Source organism: Mastomys coucha, unplaced genomic scaffold, assembly GCF_008632895.1.
Source record: "Mastomys coucha isolate ucsf_1 unplaced genomic scaffold, UCSF_Mcou_1 pScaffold20, whole genome shotgun sequence".
NCBI classification, from domain to species: domain Eukaryota; kingdom Metazoa; phylum Chordata; class Mammalia; order Rodentia; family Muridae; genus Mastomys; species Mastomys coucha.
Window position 1 is genome coordinate 82,088,453 of NW_022196903.1, and position 19,773 is coordinate 82,108,225.

The 19,773-nt window shown below is 45.4% G+C and overlaps 1 protein-coding gene across 1 annotated transcript in view; it reads right to left on the reverse strand.

Moving 5' to 3' along the window:
* The window catches only part of Sec61a1 (SEC61 translocon alpha 1 subunit), a 15,759-nt gene extending 4,414 nt beyond the window's left edge, over window positions 1-11,345 (reverse strand). The window contains exons 1-9 of the mRNA XM_031382501.1: window positions 11,135-11,345; window positions 10,820-10,887; window positions 8,211-8,276; window positions 8,055-8,133; window positions 7,015-7,146; window positions 5,242-5,351; window positions 4,849-5,002; window positions 1,496-1,656; window positions 69-266 (exon numbers count right to left, since the gene is read on the reverse strand). Coding sequence (XP_031238361.1) covers window positions 69-266; window positions 1,496-1,656; window positions 4,849-5,002; window positions 5,242-5,351; window positions 7,015-7,146; window positions 8,055-8,133; window positions 8,211-8,276; window positions 10,820-10,887; window positions 11,135-11,141 — 975 coding nt within the window. The 5' untranslated portion in view covers window positions 11,142-11,345. The remainder of the gene's footprint in view (window positions 1-68; window positions 267-1,495; window positions 1,657-4,848; window positions 5,003-5,241; window positions 5,352-7,014; window positions 7,147-8,054; window positions 8,134-8,210; window positions 8,277-10,819; window positions 10,888-11,134) is intronic.
* Between the last annotated feature and the right edge of the window lie 8,428 nt (window positions 11,346-19,773).

Here is a 19,773-nt window from a genome sequence, read left to right on the forward strand (position 1 = left end):
TCTTACCCAGTGACACTCACAGCTACTGCGTCGGTACAAACAGTCCTGTCTTACCCAGTGACACTCACCGACCAGGTGCCCAGCAGGCTAACCAGCAGGTTGCCACTGAAGCGTGCTGACAGCATCTGGGAGATGACATACAGGTTGGACACCAGAGCAGACTGCAGGATGATGGGAATGTTGGAGGTGTAGAAGAGCTTGATGGGATAGGTGTTGTACTGGCCTCGGTAACGCGCCGACTTGATTGGAAGGTCCACTCGGAAGCCCTACAGTACAAACACAACAATATGACCTTTCACTGTCCCATTCTGCCTACTGTCCCTTGTAGTCAGGGACAGTCGGGCTGGCCACAGGAGAGCTAGTTCTATGTGTCAGTTCCGCCACTGGACTCCCAGCTGTGATGGTGTCTGAGGGCACATGCCTTTTCCTTTCTTATATAGAAGGGCCTGCACGGGCACCTCCAGATCCTATTGGTAGTTCTCAGGCAGTGATCATGTATGATGTGGTTGATCATTAACAAAAACCCCTAAGCTTTCTATCAATACCACCCACCCCACTGAAACCCTGGACACTGGAGTTGCTTCCTTCTTTATCGTTATAAACTCAGTGCCCAGGGCACTACAACAGGACAGAAGACTCAAACCTCTTACTGATTCAACTGCAGTCACTGCCTTGCTCCAAAAGACTGACCTGTTACTAAGTAAGCAGGCAGCTAGCTGAGACTCAGCAGGAGTCACTACTGAGATACCTGGCCTCAGAAAAGTATTTTTCATCATCAACATGTCTTTCAAGTGCTATCCATTTTTTAAAATTTTATGTGTGTGTGTGTGTGTGTGTGTGTGCGTGCGTGTGTGCATGCATGCATGCCACAGTATAAGTAGGGATCAAAGGACAGCATATAGAAAGTAGTTAGTTCTCTCCATGTGGGTCCTGAGAATTGAACTTGTCACCAGGCTTGGCAACAATCACCTGTACATACCGAGCCATTTCCGCAGCCTTGTTTGTTTTAAAACAGAATCTCACTACATAACACCACGCTATCTCTGAACTCCTGGTCTTATGTCCCACCTACTAAATGAGCCACCACACCTGAATAACTGCTGTAATTTATTTCAATTAATATCAAAATACTTCAAAGCATGCAGAGCATGGTGGCATAAACCTTTAATTTCAACACGTGAAAGGCAGAGGAAGGTAGATCTATATGAGTTTAGGATAGTCTGATCTACATACTGAGTTTCAGGCCAGACAAGGCTAGACAGACCCTGCCTTAAACCAACTCAACCAAACAACCAACCCACTCATCCACTTTCAAATATAAAAATCCTACTAAATATGAGGGTCAGTACAATTAAGACGGCTAGCAGGTCAGGTGTCCTACTCAAAAACAAGAGAGCAATAACCATAAACCCAAGAACTGTGAAGCAGGACAACATGGATGCTGAGCTTGACTGCTGTACAAGCCAGACCTTCTGTCAGCTGCCTTTAGACACACCTGGAAATAGATGACAACAGCAAAGACGAAGATGGTGGCAATCAGGTTCATGAGGTTAGGGAGGTTCTGGCGGTAGAATGCCTCTCGAAGGGCTCGGACCTTGTCTGTGCGGGTGGCCAGCAGATGGAACAGTGCAATGATGGCGCCTTCGAATTCCATCCCTATGGGCAGAGTAAAACGTGGTGTGTAGAGGAATTTTAATCTAGCAACATGGCTGTTCCAGCAAGGGATCACATTCAGAGATATGATCCAGCCAGAATACAGACACACCCTTAATTCACATCTTTAATCCTTAACAATGAAGACAAGGTTAGTTCATAAATGGAAGCAGCCATGTTGAAAGTAATGTCTAATTGAGGGGCAGACAAAGTGACAAATCAGAGAAAGATCTGACAGAATGAGTCAGAGATAGGATATGCCCAACTCTCACAAGAACAGCAGAGGAAGAGAGGCTACTTAAGAGCAGCCAGGGAGAAAGGTGGTAGGAATGGATGGTGGGTGTGTATAGCAGCTTTGCTGGGCCAGGTCTACAGAGACAGGTTATAGAGAGAACAAGCTAGGCACAAGTGAAGGCAGAATGAGCCAAAGAATAAGGAGCCAGAGGGTTAAAACAGATTGCTAAAGTTAGTATGAGGCCAGACAGAGCAATTCAGTCAGAAGCTGAGAAAAGCTGGATTGAGTCAGTCAGCTTGGAAGTTAAGATTATACAGAGACTAGAAGCTTCCAGGCCTAGGTCTAGTCCTAGGGAGAGTTAGAACAGAGAGGGAAATGTGATGTGCTCAGTGCAAGGCTTGGGTACAACTCTCATTTCATCACTTCATCTGAGGAAAGAAAAGCAACATTTATAGAAGTGGAGGACAAAGAGTGCTCGTTTTGCCCCTCAGCTTCTTAATGACCTACACTGAGAGGAAAGGTGAAGGAGTTCAGAGAAGCCAACTACAACACTTGGCTCTTCTCTTCTGAGAGGAGCTGGCTGGTCTCACTTCTTAGGCCACCAGATGTGAAAGGACAATTACCAATTTAAACACATCTGTGACACAATCTGCCTGGAAAAGCCCAAGTCTTGTTCTGGAATCTGGGCAGGATGAACATCCATCTCAGTCCCTGAAGAGGGCTGCCTGCCCCCAATGGGAGAGAGTGCGGAATGCTTGAGTTCTCAGCTCCAAACACCAAACACCAATGCTACAAGAAGAAATGTGGCTGCCACTGTGTGTGTATGGCCTGCGATCTCCATGGTCTCCACCCTCCTACATGTCATGCCTACTAGTCAGCCTGGCAAACAGATGGGCTCCTAAAAGCTGAAGGGTACAGGAAGCATGTCCCAAACATCTGCAGGGTAAGGGGGGTTAGAGCAAGCCCTCCTCCCTTTCAGTTGTGGCCCATCTTCTATTCAGGGATAAGGGAGCTGTAGCCAGGACAAACCTTGTGCCTAACAGAGGAGGTGTGCCCAGGTAGACCAGGGGAGAAGGAATTGCTTAAGCTCTCTCCCCATAGCCTTTCTAAGCTCCCCATCAAACACTCTGCTTTTGCCCTGTCCCACCTTCGTGGAGACAACCTCAGCTCAGAGCGCAGAGCTTCCCTCATGTCTTTCCAGACTACTCAACTGAGATACCCTGATCAACTTTCTAATGCCTTCCCCATGGCCCTTTCTTTCTTATTGCTGTCACAGTGACCCAAGACCTCAGGATGCTGTATGACAGCAATGTCTTAGAACCCACAGCAGTGTCAACAATGCCGCAATTAGGTCCTGGCTCTTTTAATTTTTACAATTATCTGTCAAATCTCTGGGAACAAGGCCATCTCTACATGCTTGGCACCATCCCAGTGACATAACCAAGCACACTATTCACACTTTCCCAGTCCTGGACTTCTGCACTGGCCAAGGAGGCAGCAGTGTGAGCCAGCCAAGCTGTAGCAGCCCTTCTGGCTACAGGTCACCTGCGTCCTCTGTACACTTATGGTCCTTGTACCTTATTGATGCTATCATCCTGGTGTGGTCCATCCCATACCAGCAACCAGTAAATCAAACCATGCTTTCAAACTACACTTCCACCAGGCCTGGCCATGGAGACATTCCCGGTGGCTTCTCAGTTTCCCACCTTGGCCCCATCTCCTACATCTCCCCTAACAATCAATCTGTGCTTCACATCTTGTCTGCTCAAGGCAGCCATGGCACTTCCCCAGCAGTGTGCTCTGCAGTATGAGTGCATCAGTCCTTCTATACTCCATCAGCCCCAGAATATAACCATTCTCTGCTGGTTCCTGAGCCTGGACTGACCATCCCACCCTGCTCCCTTCTTTGCTATCATTTCCAATGGCATTCCAGATCATGCCATCTTTCTAAACAGTACACTCCAACTAAATTCACCTGCTGCCTCTCCACACCTAAGTCTGAGCAGCTGTGCCTCCACTGCCCCAGTCTCTCTCAATGCCATGCATCTCATTAGAGGACAGCTTTTGTTCGTTAGATATATGGGGCTGTATGGCCTCTGAAGGCAGAAACATTTATAAAAACATGCAAAAATATTTTTCATGAGTCTCTTCTAATAACACATTTAGCAACAAAAGTCTCTTCCCCTAGTAAGCCTTATTCTACAGCATTCGTTGTGTTTACACATTTTGATTAGAAACATTCCCATCCCAGGACACTCTTAATGGCTATGCCATGGCATGCTAATATCTGCCCTGTACCTACTATGAGCTAGGCATCATGTGGTCACACCGTATTCTATGGTGCCAGTGTCGAGCCTTGCACAAACCTAGACCACTGAGTTACATTCTCAGTTCTTAGTTTTCTGAGAGCATGGCCTCAAATTTAAAACCCTCCTGCCTTGGGCTCTGGAGAGGTAGAATTACAGATCTTTGTCATGACCCTTCACTACACGATGATCCAGATCAGCAGTAGAGGAATGTGCTCACACCTTCTACAGACCATTAATAGATCTGAGCCCAAGAGCAAGCGTGATCAAATGTTTTGGTGTAGTAGTTCCAGGTTTTTTGCTGGTTTGTTTGTTTCCTTTTGTTTTTTAAAAAATGATCCAAAGTAAACTGCCAAAACATATAAAGGTGAGGATGCGCACAATCTCAATGTCAACAAAGTGGCTGTGACTTGAAGTCCATGCAAGACAGAGGCTAAAACAGAAGGCACTTACTGCTGTACCACAGTTTTTTCTGTGCTGAGAACACAGACCCTACTCATATCTGGCACACCGACCATGATGAGGCATATGAAAATCTAGACTGTAAAATGCCATGAGCATAAGCCCACCTATACCTAAAAACATAGTGGATGCACAGAAAAACCAGGAGCTTGTGCCTCGCCAAACTCTGGCATGAGCTCCTGGGGTCCTTACCTCGGCCAGTGTTGACAGTGGTGGGACTGAATGCCTTCCACACAATGGTCTCACAGATGTTGGTTGCAATGAAGAGAGAGATGCCAGAGCCTAAGCCATATCCTTTCTGCAGGAGTTCATCCAAAAGTAGGACAATTAAGCCAGCAACAAAGAGCTGTGGAAAGAAGAAAAAAGTAAAGAAACCCAAATAGATCATGTTACTGCTCCCAGTGGATGTGGTTCTCTTCTTCAATAATTGAGTTCTGGAGTATAAAAACAGAAAGCTGAGTCGGGTGCGCCTTCAGCTTTCATCTGGTATTAAGAAGGGCAAACCTGCAACCTCCAACTTCTTTAAGGCACAGCTGAGATTTGGTATCTGGGGTTGGGGGTTGGGGAGCACAGTATAACAGTTACCTGAATGGTGATCAGCAGGCAGATTCCAGCACCCATCTCCGAAGGGTCTCCGTACATGCCGGTCATCACGTACACAATGGACTGACCGATAGTAATGATCATTCCAAACACTAGAAATCAAGAGAGCTGTGTTCTCAAAGCAGGACGGTACAAAGCAGAGGAAGTGGCTAGTGAACACCCGAATGCCCAACATAGTGCTGACACTGCCGCCCAGGAGCTGGGGAGGAATCTCAACAGCCACATTGTCAAAGCCTGAGAAGACACAGGCGCCCTCAACAAAAGCACATCTGCTCTCCAGCCTCACTGCTTGCTTAGTGATGGAGAAAGACTTGAAGCACAGCAAATGTGGTCTTAGGAAAAGCATGGAATCCCAAGCAAAATCAAAGACACAATGCAGTGCTGGCACCCCTGAAGCCCAGGTGCACAGCAGGTCACTAGGATCTGAAGACCTCTAAGCTGAGCCATAAGTGGGCTACCTCAAAAGTTCACCACTCAGATCCAAGTCCAGAGCGTACAAGACTTTGGGATAAAACCAATCCTTTTGGATCTAAGTTTATATTTCAAGTGTCTTGAAAGGGAATTCACAGTCCACTGGCCTGGCTACTGGTTCCATTTCCTGACAGAACATCTTCTGCACTCTCTCAGATCTCACTATATTTCGTTCCTAGGCACATTGGAACTGACACACAGTATTGGTTTCCCAGAATTAGTTGGTTCTAAATAAGCCTTAAATTTCAGTTTAAATTTTCAGGTGTGTTCCCCTAATACAGTCCCTATTTGAAATTTGAAAAAAACTGTTCAGGGACTGCCAATATGTCCACACTGGTAAAATACCTGCCGTGCAGGCCTGATGACCTGAGCTCCATTCTCAGATTCCACATAGAGGAGAAAAGAGAGAACAGGCTCTACAATATCCTCTGACCTTTCTCTACACAGACCCATGACACATACATGCATGCAAACACAATAAAAAAAATAAATAAAATAAAAACTAACCAACGAAACAAACAGGCCAGCAAAATGAGTCAGCAGGTAAGGATACTTGATGCCAAGCTGGATAATTTGAGGATGGTGGCTGGAACCCACATGACAGAAGGGTGGAATTATACCTACAGTTGTTCTGACTTACACATACACATAATGGCACATGCACACAAATAAAAAATTGACACAATATCGCTCAGTATCCCTGCTTTATTTAAAAACATTCTTTTCAGTGTCAGCAATCAAACCCAGGGACTTGGGCATGCTGCAAGCGCTCTACCACTGAGTCACACACCCAGCCCAATAGTGCTGAAGTGTCAAGGCAGAAAAAGCTTGAAAACTGTTCCTGAATAACCCACTCCAGTTCAGAGGTAGAGCACCGCTGCTGACAGCGAGCCGTGGTTACCAGTTTCACCTATCAATGCTGTATAGCAAACATCATTGCCTCCTTAGATGAAAAACTGAGCCTTCAGAACCACCACCTCACATGCTTCACTTCACAGGCTGATGAGGAGCACAGGACACACAGGAGCGCCCTCTTCCCTTAACCCGCCTCACACACACAGGAGCTTTGTTTAGTGAAGCCGACTGTGCACAGTGAAGGCTGAGCTCCCAGCCCTGTTCCTTCCGCTCCATCCTGCCTCTTTCTAGTGCAGGTCATAGAGTGCATGCAGAGGGGCAGCCAAGGAGGTCAGAGCACAGAGCACAACTGCTTTAATCCCAGAAGCTTTATAGCAAATTCACATGGGCAACTGTGGACACCAGAACAGAATGTACAGTATTTCTTACACTTTTGGGCTCCATTGAAGAGAGCTCGGTCCTTTGGGGTGTCCCCAACTTCGATTATCTTGGCACCAGCTAAGAGCTGCATTATAAGGCCGGAGGTGACAATAGGAGAGATGCCCAACTCCATCAAGGTACCTTGAGGAAAGGAGGCAAGGCACAGCCAAATGAGCTTGGAAGAACAAACACTGATAAATACAATGAACAACACCAGGAGTACTAATATACAACTCAACAGCATTCAGTTTTCTGGCAGCATTTGACTTACAGAACCACCTCCAAATATCAATGACTAGAGCACAGCTTAATGCAGTCCATTCACCCTGCCAGGTAGCCTCTCATTCTGTCCAGGCAGTCACATGTTATTCAGACTGCTGCATTTCAATTCAGCAACAGATTTGCTCTCGCTTCACGGAGATAAGAGAGGCTGGTCTCCCCATCAGTTAATAAGAAAGGCCAACCCTGAAGGCATTCCCAGAGTGTTGAAAGGGGCCAGTACAACCACATCTGGCTGAATAAATGTCTACCTTCCATTATGCTAAATCCAGTCATAGTTCTGATTTCTAACTTAATGTGCACTGTATTTTTTAATTGAGCTAATCCAATGCAGCATCAACATACATATTCAAAACCCTCTCTGTGCCCATAGGTAGGTAAATGGTCTAGGGCTTACAAAAAAATTTTTTTTGGGGGGGGGGGGAGCAGACACAGTAACCCTACAGATATGAAAAAGATTCAGCTGAGAAACAAATTATACCTTTTAAAGAATGTTATCACTTTAGGTATTCCAACTCTCCCATGTTTTAAACAATTTCCCACAATGCAGCCTTATCTTGTTATTACAGGTTCTGTATTGCATTCAGACCAACAGGGTGCATTCATCAGCAAACGCTGAATTACTTTCCCACACCAACATCCTCTATTTTCCAAGCTACACATCTTCACAAACTTTCTGAGCTCTATATAAAGCCAAAACTTGTAAGGGAAGTAAACCTAGGCTCTTCATCCCTACACTACAGGGGAGGGCGGCATAGGCAGAGTCCTACCTCTGTTAGAGGCCAGAATCACTCGCATCCAGTAGAACGGGTCAGCTGAGTCTGAAGACATAATGCCAAACAGGGGAATCTAGAAACAGGCAGAGAACCCTATCATACATGTGTTTTCAGCCCACTCACCCCTAACAACACCTGAGCAGAGCTTACCTGGCAGCATACTAAGAAGATGAAGAGGGTGATGGCTGTCCACAGCACTTTCTCCTTAAACTGAATCTGAAGGGCAATGAATGAAAGCAATGTTACCACATAGGCAAACAAATACAGATGAATCCAAATAAGATCTCACTCCCCATTCTTCAGAGACTGCTCAAAAGTGTACCAAATACAGCACCATAACATTAAGTAGCATACATCATGTGCTTTCTCTGTCCAAGATGTGATACAAGACCTATGTGTGTCTTCGTTTCAGATAATCCTCCCATTGCACAGATTATCTTCATGTGACAATGAGCAAAGTGACCAAGAAAGTTTAATCTGTCTCAAATCCTGCAGCTGAAGTGAATCTGAGCCCAAAGCTATGCTCTTAACCATTCAGAGTCCTGAGCTGAGACTCAAGATGGCATCTCTTTATCCCTTCCAGGTGTGAGTATGATGGTGAGCCTTGATTGTCAGCTTCACAGGACTCAGAATCACCATGGAAACAAACATCTAGGTATGACTATAGCAGAGTTTCTGGACTAAGTTAACTAAAGTGGGAAGATCCAGCTTAAATGTGGGAGGCACCACCCCATGGGCTAGAATCCAGAACTGAATGAAAAGGAGAAAGTGAGCTGAGCCCCGGCTTCAGCTGTCCCTGCTTCCTGACAGGGGATGCAGCTGGACCAATGTGCTTCGAGTTCTTGCTAAAGGCCAACGATGTTAAGTGAATGTAAAGCACCCCCCCCCCCAAAAAAAAGGAAAGAGAGAAAGAAAATGAAACCAAGGAAGGAAGGAAGGAAGGAAGGAATGAAGGAAAGAAGGAAGGAAGAGCCAGGCTCCAACAAGCACTGGCTCATTCAAACTGTCAGGTCAGAACCTAAGTCCTCTAGATCTAGTCACTTCCAGAAAGACACAGTAGTGGACCCCATGGGTGTTGTGAATTTGAAGTTCAGTCCCTGCAGAGGCAGCTGGGGGGGCTCACATTCCTCCTCTTTCTCTCAAGAACACTGCCTTTCCAACATGTCATCCTATCACACCAAGAATAGCACCTAATGAGGGGGAAGCAACACCATTCCACAGGAATCAGAGAGACAAGCTTGTAATGAATGTGCACCTGTACTATCTACTGTGATGATGGACACCAGACACAGGGGTTCCCCACTACCCACTTTTCCAGCCCATGTAACGATAGGGTTAGAAAGAGAAGAGACACATTTTTCAGGGCTATTTTAAATGAGAAAGCATCCTCTCCTGGTCAATTCAAGAGCAAAACATCCAAAGCTTTTCATCTAAGTCCTGAACCTTCTGCCTCTGAAATAGCTGCAAACTCACCCTCATTCGGTACCTTATTTGCCCTCTTCTGCAAGGGCTCCCAAGCCACATTCCAGGCCCCTCCCTTACTGCCAAGGCCATTGTTTATCTGCCCACCTCACTCATCTGAGCCTTTTACATTTACAACCTACCATCCATGTGCACTAATGCAAGCCAGGAATCCTTCCTACATCATTAGGCAACTTCTAGTCCTCGTTCAAAACTCCCATCAGACGAGCTCACACACACACACACACACACACACACACACTCCTCACCTGGGCCAGTTACACCATGTATGTATGTATGTATGTATGTGTATATATATACACACACATACACACACACACACACACACACACACACACACACACATATGTCCCATCTCCCTTGTTCTGCCAGGCCAAGGTCACAGGACTATGAAAAAAGAATGTAAAGTGTGGGACTTGGGCTTCTTGGCCTCCGAGCCAGAACCTGTACACTGAGGAGGGACACATCATCCTGTCAAAGGCAGCAAGGGTACTACAACGCATTTGCATAAAACTATCTTAAGTAAAAAAAAAAAAATTAGGAGTACACACTAAGTATCCATGTGAACGCCAGCTACAAATGCCAGATGTGAATGTATGACACAGTCTGAGAAAACGGACACAAAGTGGATTTACTATTTTCGGTAACCCTGGGCTTTCCTTCATCAGGCAATCTCACATTAGGAACATTTATTCTTGGGCTGAAGCTGACTGCCATGGAAATTCTGGTCACGACTCACCAGGTGCTACACTTCTCTCCTTCCGTGTTTTAGCGCACCTGCTGTCAATGGCAGCAGACTTCACTAGTGCATTTAAACTCGATGCTGGGGCAGTATACATTAAAAAAAATACAAGCACATTCATATCGATTACACGACTGGCTTTTTTCCTTTGGAAACTAGACACTAAAAGTCACTTCCCACACGAAACAAACACCCGATGATCTGCTCCTGCTGGAGGTGAAGAACGGAGGGTAACTCAATCTGGGATCCTAATTGAAGTCTTATTCAATCACTGCTCAGACCCACTTTCGGACTAGGAAAACCTGAGGCTTTGTTAACCACTATCCACTAAAGATGCTCCAAACGAGACATGGTGTCGTGAGAATTCCCACACAACCAGGTCACCTTTCAACGGCTCCCGTGAGTATTCCAGCACACACAGCTACACTTCAGAGGGGCAGTTTCCATTTGGTGTGCTGAGGCCATTTTTAATTGTACTGTAAACTCCCAGCGCTCAGTTTGCAAGGCTTCTTTGACCACCATCTGGGGAACTTACCTTTCTCTCTGGCTTTTGAATTTCCGGCAAGATGACACAGAATGGCTTGATGACTTCCAGAAATTTGACTTTGATGGAAGAAACAGAAAGAGAAAGAGTTAGGTACAGAGTAACTTGAGGGCACCTGAGGGAGCCCGGCACGATGGGAGCCGGGCGTGGGCGTGAGGGGACCCAGAGGGCTCGGTCTAGGGGCGCGGGGACGAATCCTCCGGGCAGGCCGCGTTCCGCCCAGGATCGGGCAGCACGGCCAGCGAGCGCCCAAGCGGGGAAAGGAGACGCATCCTGGCTGCGCCGGAGTGGCCCCAGAGAACTCACTCGCCATGGCGGTGGCTGATCGGACTACACGCCCGGCCTCGACTGCGCTCCACTTCGAGTGAGGAGCCGCTGCTAGCTCTGGAGCGCGCTTCCTCAGCCGAGAGACACGTCAGTGATAGCCCGGCGGCGAGCAGCGCGGCGAGGCGGGGCCGGGGATGGGCCACCGGCCGCTTCCGCTTCCTGCCACGCGCGCCCGCCGTGCCGTCAGCGCCGAGACCACAACTCCCGGCGTGCAGCAGGAGCAGAGAGGCTGTCGGGAAGACGACTGTCGGGGTCACGCCGAAACTGGGCGTGTGCAGCTGCGCAGACTCGCCCGGAAGTGAGGATCGAAGTGGACATGTTGCTTTGTGGACGCTTCCCCGTGGGTATGGCCCTCAGTGCCAGTGATAGCAGGTCGCGACCCAGTAGGCCTCGGCTGCTGCGCGACACGCGCGACAGAACAGCCGTGTGTTGAATCCTGCCCTGGGTGGTATGGGCTGCCTCTGAGGATGCCTAAGCTCGTGCGTTTTGAGGACCTTCGGCGGAGGCGGGATCTGGCGGCTCGGTGTGGGCCTTGGCGCAGCTTATTTCGAGAAGGCCTTTGGAACTAGAGAGTTAGGAGAGATAAAGAAACCAAGCCAAGCCTTGCTGCATCCGATCTTCAGGGAAAGGAATACTGTTGGGCTGGAGGAAAGGGTGTGTGAAGGGAACTGGACGAGATGGGGAAACATGAAATTTACTTTTTGGGGGGAACTCTGATCTTAGTGCTGTGTGCTGTCTGAAATCGACTTCTTGCTGTGCACCCTGTGTGCTGGGTTTCTTGCAGCCAACTCCTGACTTCAACCGAGACGTTTGCTGTGGCCGCGTCCTTAGAAACACTCTAGACAGCTAGTCCCATGTCATTGATAGGACATTTATATTTAATTTAGCATTAAGTTGCATGTGCTTACACAAATATTGATGGGTTTAGGGAAAGCACTGACTCAATATACTTATCACAATGTGAGGTTTTTGGTTTTGATTCTTTAAAATAGGGCTTTCTGGGTAGTGTAGGTGGGCTTTAGATTCCCAGAGATCCACCTGACTCTGGCTCTGCGTGCTGGGACTAGCGGTGCTTACGCCACCACAGCAGGACCACCAGGTGAGGTTTTTGAAACGTGTGGTGTTTTTGCATTTACACATTTTAAAGATTTTATTACTAAATACTAGGAACGGATGCCTAGAAGAGACACAAAACTTAAATGAAGTTTTGACTAAGTATTTCTTTTAGATTTAGTTTTATTGTTTCTGTGCTCACATAGGTATGATTACAGGTGCCCTTTGAAGATAGAAGAGGGCTGACAAGGTATTGGGAACTGAACTCAGGTTCTCTGGAAAAACAGCAAGTAATCTTAACTGCTTAGCTATCTTTCCACCCCCCCCCCCCACAGTGGTATTTTAAAATAAACATGAATCTTGTCAATTTTCAGGACAATAAAGAAGTTAAAATAGTAATGGATTCCAGACCTCAACTTGGTTTGATATTCACAAAATACAATCTGTATTTTACAAAATGAAGTTCTGGAATAAAAATGTAGCTTGATTCTTTCCCCCTCCAGGCCTCCCCCAACCAAGAATTGGAGCATCTTATGTTGGTGACAGGATACAAAAAGTTGAGTACAAAAATTTTGTTGAAAAGTGAAAGTAGGAGGCTGGGAGATCCCTCCGCAGTTAGGAAGAGCCAGGTTCAAATCCCAGCACACACATAGCAGCTTATAACCATCTGTAATTTCAGTCCCAGATGATCTGACACCCTCACACAGACATGGAGGCAGAACACCAATGCACATAAGATTTAAAAAGAAAAGTAAGAATAGAGCTGAGACTATAACTCCCTCATCAGCTATTCCTTGTCTAATGTGTGAGGCCCCATGCTCAGTACTCACAAACATAACACCTACCACAAAGATTACACTGTTACACATTCATATGTTTCTTCAAAATACTGTTAAAACTAGTGGGTTGAGTGAAATTTTAATGAGAAAAATCCTAGAACGTAAGTTTCATACATCAAATATTTCAAGAATAAAGACTCCCTACAGTCTGACTTGGTGACTTAGGCCTTCAGTTTCAGAATTCAGGGGCTGAGGATAGAGGGTCAGTAGTTCAAGGACAGCCTGGGCTACAAAAGACACTGCCTCCAAACAAAACCTATAAACAAGAGTTTCCAATATGATACTCTGGGAAGGGAAAGACAGACCAGAGCCAGCGAGATGTCCCCAGGCAGGCCTGACGTGTTCCCATGCATTGTGATGATCTGAATTCAATCCCTGGAACCTACACAAAGGTGGAAGGAGAAAACCAACTCCACAAAGTTGTCCTTGGACACACCCAGAGTCCTGAACCCCTCCCCCTGTGCTTTATTTTTTATTTTTTTTTTTATAAAGGGTGTAGTTTGGTGTCACATCTGGAAAAAAATAAGAATTTAAAAGGTTCAGAAGGCACTGTCAGAATTTTTAGCACTATTATAAAAGTGAGCCAAGCATTTTCACATGAAAAAAAATTTTTTAAAGAATTATTTATTTATTATATGTAAGTACACTGTAGCTGTCTTCAGACACACCAGAAGAGGGCGTCAGATCTCATTACGGGTGGTTGTGAGCCACCATGTGGTTGCTGGGATTTGAACTCATGACCTTCCGAAGAGCAGTCGGTGCTCTTCCCCACTGAGCCATCTCACCAGTCCATGAAAATGTTTTGACACAACAGTGTGCTATGAACCCAAATTTTCTTTCTAACTCATGTAAACAAAGGATAGTTTGAAACAAATGGAAGATGGTATAGAAAAACAGGTATACTACTTGAAAAATGAAATCAATTCTAAGTAAAAAACCTGGAATTCCCAATAGATGATGTGAAAATATAAAGTGAAAAAAGTAGGAAATGATATTGAGCCTTTCAATTTCTATTTCCTTATTGGAGAAGTGGAAAGGACTTGGTGCTAGGGTGAAAACCCAGGCTTGCAGCACACTAGACACTCTACCCCTGCGCTGTATGATCTCCAGACCTGGACTACTACTTCTTTTTGTTTTTGTTTTTGTTTGTTTGTTTTTCGAGACAAGGTTTCTCTCTGTAGCCCTGGCTGTCCTGGAACTCTGTAGACCAGGCTGGTCTCGAACTCAGAAATCTGCCTGCCTCTGCCTCCCAAGTGCTGGGATTAAAGGCACACACCACCACTGCCTGGCTAGACCTGTACTTCTTAATACTTTATTTTTTGTTTATTTTTAAGATTATAATATATCATTTCTCCCTTTCCTTTCTCCAAACCTTCCTTTATATACCTTTTTCTGTTTCAAATTCATGGCCTCATTTTTCATTAATTGTTACTTGAGTATTGTATTACATATATATTCTGAAATACAACCTGCTCAGTACGTATATCACTTGTGTATATACCTTCATGGCTGACTGCTTGGTATTAGATAACCACTTTGGGGACTACTGCCCCGGGGAAGACGATTTTTTTCTGCTCTTGGCATTCCTTGGTTGCCTATAGTTCCTTGAGGCCTCTTGGTCTCTCCCCCGTGCACTTTGGCATGTCTACCATTCAACTCCTGATTAGGTGGTCATGTTGTGAGAATTTATGGGTCCCTGGACTTCTTGGGTCCTGAAATTTGGCTCCCAGCTTATGCAGACACTGAATTGAGAGGGAACAAAAAGGGTGACTGAGGTGCAGGTGTTGGCACAGGTAAAGTACATGTGCATTTGCTCACTCATGTGCAGAGGATTCTTCAGGGCCCCTATGGCCTCCAAGGAAGATGCCTGCCCCCTGAGTAACTACTGTGATGTCTGTCAGTCACTACAGAACTTCTGGATCTCTGAAAAATGGAAACATTCCTCATGGAATCCTTTCACTTAACCTTATGTGTGAACTTTGTGCATCCCCTCCTTTTCCTTGCTCTGTAATCTACAATCTGTTATTCTGATGTTGGTGACACATTTCCAAATTGGGCCATTTTTCAAAACACTGCTGTGGATATTTTTTTTAAAGATTTTATTTTTAAAGATTTATTTGTTTATTTTATGTATATGAGTACATTGTAGTTGTGAGTCTTCATGTAGTTGTTAGGACCTCTGCTTGCTCTGGCTGGCCCCCCCTCACTCTGGTCAACTTGGCTCGCTCAGTCCCTGCTCACTCAGGCCCAAAGATTTATTTATTATTATACATAAGTACACTGTAGCTGTCTTCAGGCGCACCAGAAGAGGGAGTCAGATCTCATTACAGATGGTTGTGAGCCACCATGTGGTTGCTGGGATTTGAACTCAGGACCTTCAGAAGAGCAGTCGGTGCTCTTACCCGCTGAGCCATCTCACCAGCCCCTGCTGTGGATATTTTAAAGCATATCTTTGGGAAGCCATGTTTTTATTTCCCTCAAGTTTTGTCTAGGGCTTACTGAGTCTGGATATATAGTCATTATTCCAAAAGGTCATGCATTCATGTAAAGTCTATAGTGTTCTATTGGAGGAGGTTTGAGAGACCGTGGGGGAAATCAATCTTCTGGAGCTACACCCCAGGGTTCAGATTTGTAACTCTCCACACTGCTGCCCAAGCTTGCCCCCAGCTCTGCCCTCACAGTTGTTCCCTCATCCTGCTGCTGGCTCTTCTCTCCACCTTGCTTCTTACCTCCCAGACTTGTCTTGGAGTATGCACGTCCTGCTCAGCCCTGAAGCTCAGCACATTGGTTACCACCTATACCTAGCCTCCCTCATGCCACTAAGTTGGGACCAGTTTCCTTATGCCATCTGCTTCTTTGGCTGATGTAACCTGGGCAAACTCATGGAACATGTTTACTTTGTTAAAATTATCTCCTGGTAGGCTGGAGAGATTTTCTGTGGTTAAGAGCACTTACTACTCTTACAGAGGACCTTGGTTAGGTTCCCAGCAGACAGCTTACAACTGCCTCTAATTCCAGCTCTAAGAGATAGGATATCCTTCTTGCTTTTTTTCCCTTACTGCTTTTAAAATTATTTCTTTGTTTAGTGTATTTGGTGTTTTTATTATTATGTGACAGGAGGAATTTCTTTTCTGGTCCAGTCTATTTGAAGTTCTGTAGGCTTCTTGTATGTTCACGGGCATCTCTTTCTTTAGGTTAGGGAAGTTTTGTTCTATAATTTTGTTGAAGATATTTACTGGCCCATTACATTGGGAGTCTTCATTCTCTTCTATACCTATTATCCTTAAGTTTGGTCTTCTCATTGTGTCCTGGATTTCCTGGATGTTTTGGGTTAGGAGTTTTTTGCTTTCTGCATTTTCTTTGACTGTGGTGTCAATGTTTTCTATGGTGTCTTCTGCCCCTGAGATTCTCTCTGAGTTTCTATTGCTGTGGTAAAACACCATGACCAAAAGCAACATGGCAAGGGAAGGGTTTACTTCAGCTTACAACTTAGTCTACCGTGCAGAGCGACCAGGCTGATGCAGAGACCATGGAGGAGTGCTGCTTACTGGCTTGCTCCTCATAGCTTGTTCAGCCTGCTTTCTAATGTCAGCTGAGGGATGGCAACACCCATAATCATATCAGTCAATCGCCCTTCCATATCCATCAAGAAAATGTCTTACAGGCCAGTCTAAGAAAAACATTTTCTCAATTGAGGTTCTCGTTTTTTCAGATGATCCTAGTTCTGTGTCAAACTGACAAACAAAAGAAAGAAACAACACCAAGCCATACACCTGGAGAGTGAAGCAGAGTGATGTTGGAAACTGGAGGAAAACTGAGACAGGCCCCCTTCAGGCTTTAAATGCCATAGCAGGGTGGCATTGAGTTTCAGCAGAGCTCCTCAGGCTCCCTGGAAAAGCCATTCCCAAGGCCCAGGTCCAAGGGTAACAGCAAGCATAGCTGTGCAGGAGCAATGGCAGTGGACAGAGGGCTGGGCACAAGCGTTTACGGTGAACAGCAGTGAACAGTTACAGAGAACCAGGTTCAGTTATTTGTTTTTCCACTTACAAGAACAACACACGAGCAATAAGTCACCTTCCTTCTCTTTAGCCTTTGGCCGTCCTAGGCTGGTCCCTCTGAGTGAGCAGTAATAGATGGGGGCTGGAGATCAGAGCTTGGTCCCTCTGAGTGAGCAGTAATAGATGGGGGCTGGAGATCAGAGCTTGGGGGCAGCTGCAGGCCCCACAGAACTGCGCTCAGCCCACGAGGGCCATCCACTCTATATGCACTTATATTAATATGGGTCAATTCCATATTAATAGGGTTCAGTGTAATATTTCAATATGTGCACAGTGTGGGATCACTTGCCTTCCTCTCTTGCTTTTCCTTCTTTGTCCCCTCATGACCCAGTTCAGTCTGCTGGCCAAATTCACTCTGCTCTTTTCTCTCCCTGCTCTGGACTCTTCCAGATGCCTCTGACTGCACTATCTGTCATATCTACAATAAAGTCCTTCTTCTCAAGCACACCTTGGAGCAATCATGTCCTCATTCCATTCAATAATAAAATACCAAAAACTAACACGTAGGAATAGAACAAACCCAACAAACAGAAGTGTCTTAGGTTTCCATTGCTGTGAAGAGACACCATGACCATGGCAACTCGTATAAAGAAAAACATTACATTGGGGCTGGCTTGCAGTTTCAGAGGTTCAGTCTATTATTGTCATGGCGGGAAGCATGGTAGTGTTCAGGCAGACATGGTGCTGGAAGAATGGACAGTTCTACATCTTGATCCAATGGTAGCAGAAGGAAACTGAGTACCACACTATGAGTAGCTTTAGCTATGGGAGACCTCAAAGCCTGCCCCCACAGTGACACACTTCCTTCAACAAGGCCACACCCACTCCAGTAAGGTCACACCTCCTAATTGTGCCACCCCCTATAGGCCAAACATTCAACCATATGAGTTTATGGTTGCCATACCAATTCAAACCATCACAAAAAGGAAAAGAGCCCAAGGAAGGACACAAGAAACAGGAGTAGACACAGAGACCCACTTGTTTGCAAACTCAAGAATCCCATAAAAACACTAAACTGGAAGCCATAATGTATACTCGGAGAATCCATACAAGCCTGTGCATTCTCCCTCAGTCTTCTTAAGTTCAGAGGTGCACCAAACATGTTGAATTAGAGGGCCTTCTTTCCTTGGTGCCCTTCATCCCCTCTGGCTTTGACACTCTGCTTCTTCCTCAGGGTTCCCTGGACCCTGGATAGTGGGGGTTGGGGAATGAGTGTTGTTGTTGATGATGGAGACATTCTGCTTAGGATTGAGTGTTCTAAAGTCTCTCCCTCCCTGTGAAATGTTTGGCTGTGGTCTCTATGTTTCCATATTCTACAGGAGAAAGCTTCTCTGATGATGGCCCTGTTCTATACGTTATAAGATATTGCCATCGGGAGTCATTTTATTGCTATAGTCTTTTAGTAGAATAGTAGTATTTAGATCCCTGAACTATCTAGTTCTAGGTTCTTGGTCACCAAACAGTGTTAGGTATGGGTTCTGTAAGTCAAACCAATATTAGTTGGTGACTCCCACAAATTTTGTGCCAGTACTGCGCTACCATCACTATCAGGCAGGACACTGTTGTAGACCAGAGGGTTTGTAGATGAGCTGGTACTTGCGTTTCTCCTTTGGTAGCATGTAGAGTATCCTCCTGTACCAAAGATGCTAGCATGGAGGGTGAAGACTCTTCATAGGTCGGGTAGACTTCTCATGTACAATGAGTTGTGTAGACTTTGTTCTCAGTAATAGGGTCTTGTTGTTGTTTGGAGAGCAACAGTCCTGACAACAGTTTGGGCTATTTGGTGGTTCCCATGGGGCCCCTTTGGCCAATAGCTCAATTAGATGCGACCCATTCGTGACACTGTAAGCTTCAGAGATGTCCAGTGGGAGATCTGTATCCCTCATTCTTTGGTGATTTCATTTAGCTCACTTTCAAATATGTCTATATTTTAGGGAGCTTCTACTGCGTTAGGTTTCTATACTACCTCTCAAATGACCCTCAGTTTTATCTATCACTCCATACTCCCTCCCTCTTCCCCCTCTTTGCTCCCACTGATCCTCCCATTCCAGCCCTATCCATGCATAACTATCTATTCTATTTATCTTTCCTAGGGAGATCTTTGCCCCTGCTGGTCCTTTACTTTATATCAAATCTCTGTGGTTCTATGGATTGTAGCTTGATTATCATTGACTTAATGGCTAACATCCACATATAAGCAAATCAATATTATATTTGTTTTTATGGGTCCGGGATACTTCACTCAGGATGATTTTTTTCTAGTTCCATCCATTAACTTGAGATTTTCATGATTTCATTTTTATTGGCAGAGTAATATTCCATTGTGTAAGCATACTGCATTTTCTTTATCCATTCATTTGTTGAGGGACATCTAGGTTTTTTCCAATTTCTGGCTATTATGAATACAGCTGCAATGAACAATGAGCAAGTATTTCTGTGGTAGGATGAAGCATCCTTTGAGTATATGCCCAAGAATGATATAGCTGGGTCTTGAGGTAGATTGATTCCCATCTTTCTGAGGAACCACCACACTGATTTCCATAGTGGCTGTACAAGTTTGCAGTCTCACTAAGAATCTCCATCCTTAATGTTCTCCTTACTCCACATCCTCAACAGCATGAGCTCTCGTTTGTTTTATTGTTTTATTATTTGTTTTATCTCAGCCATT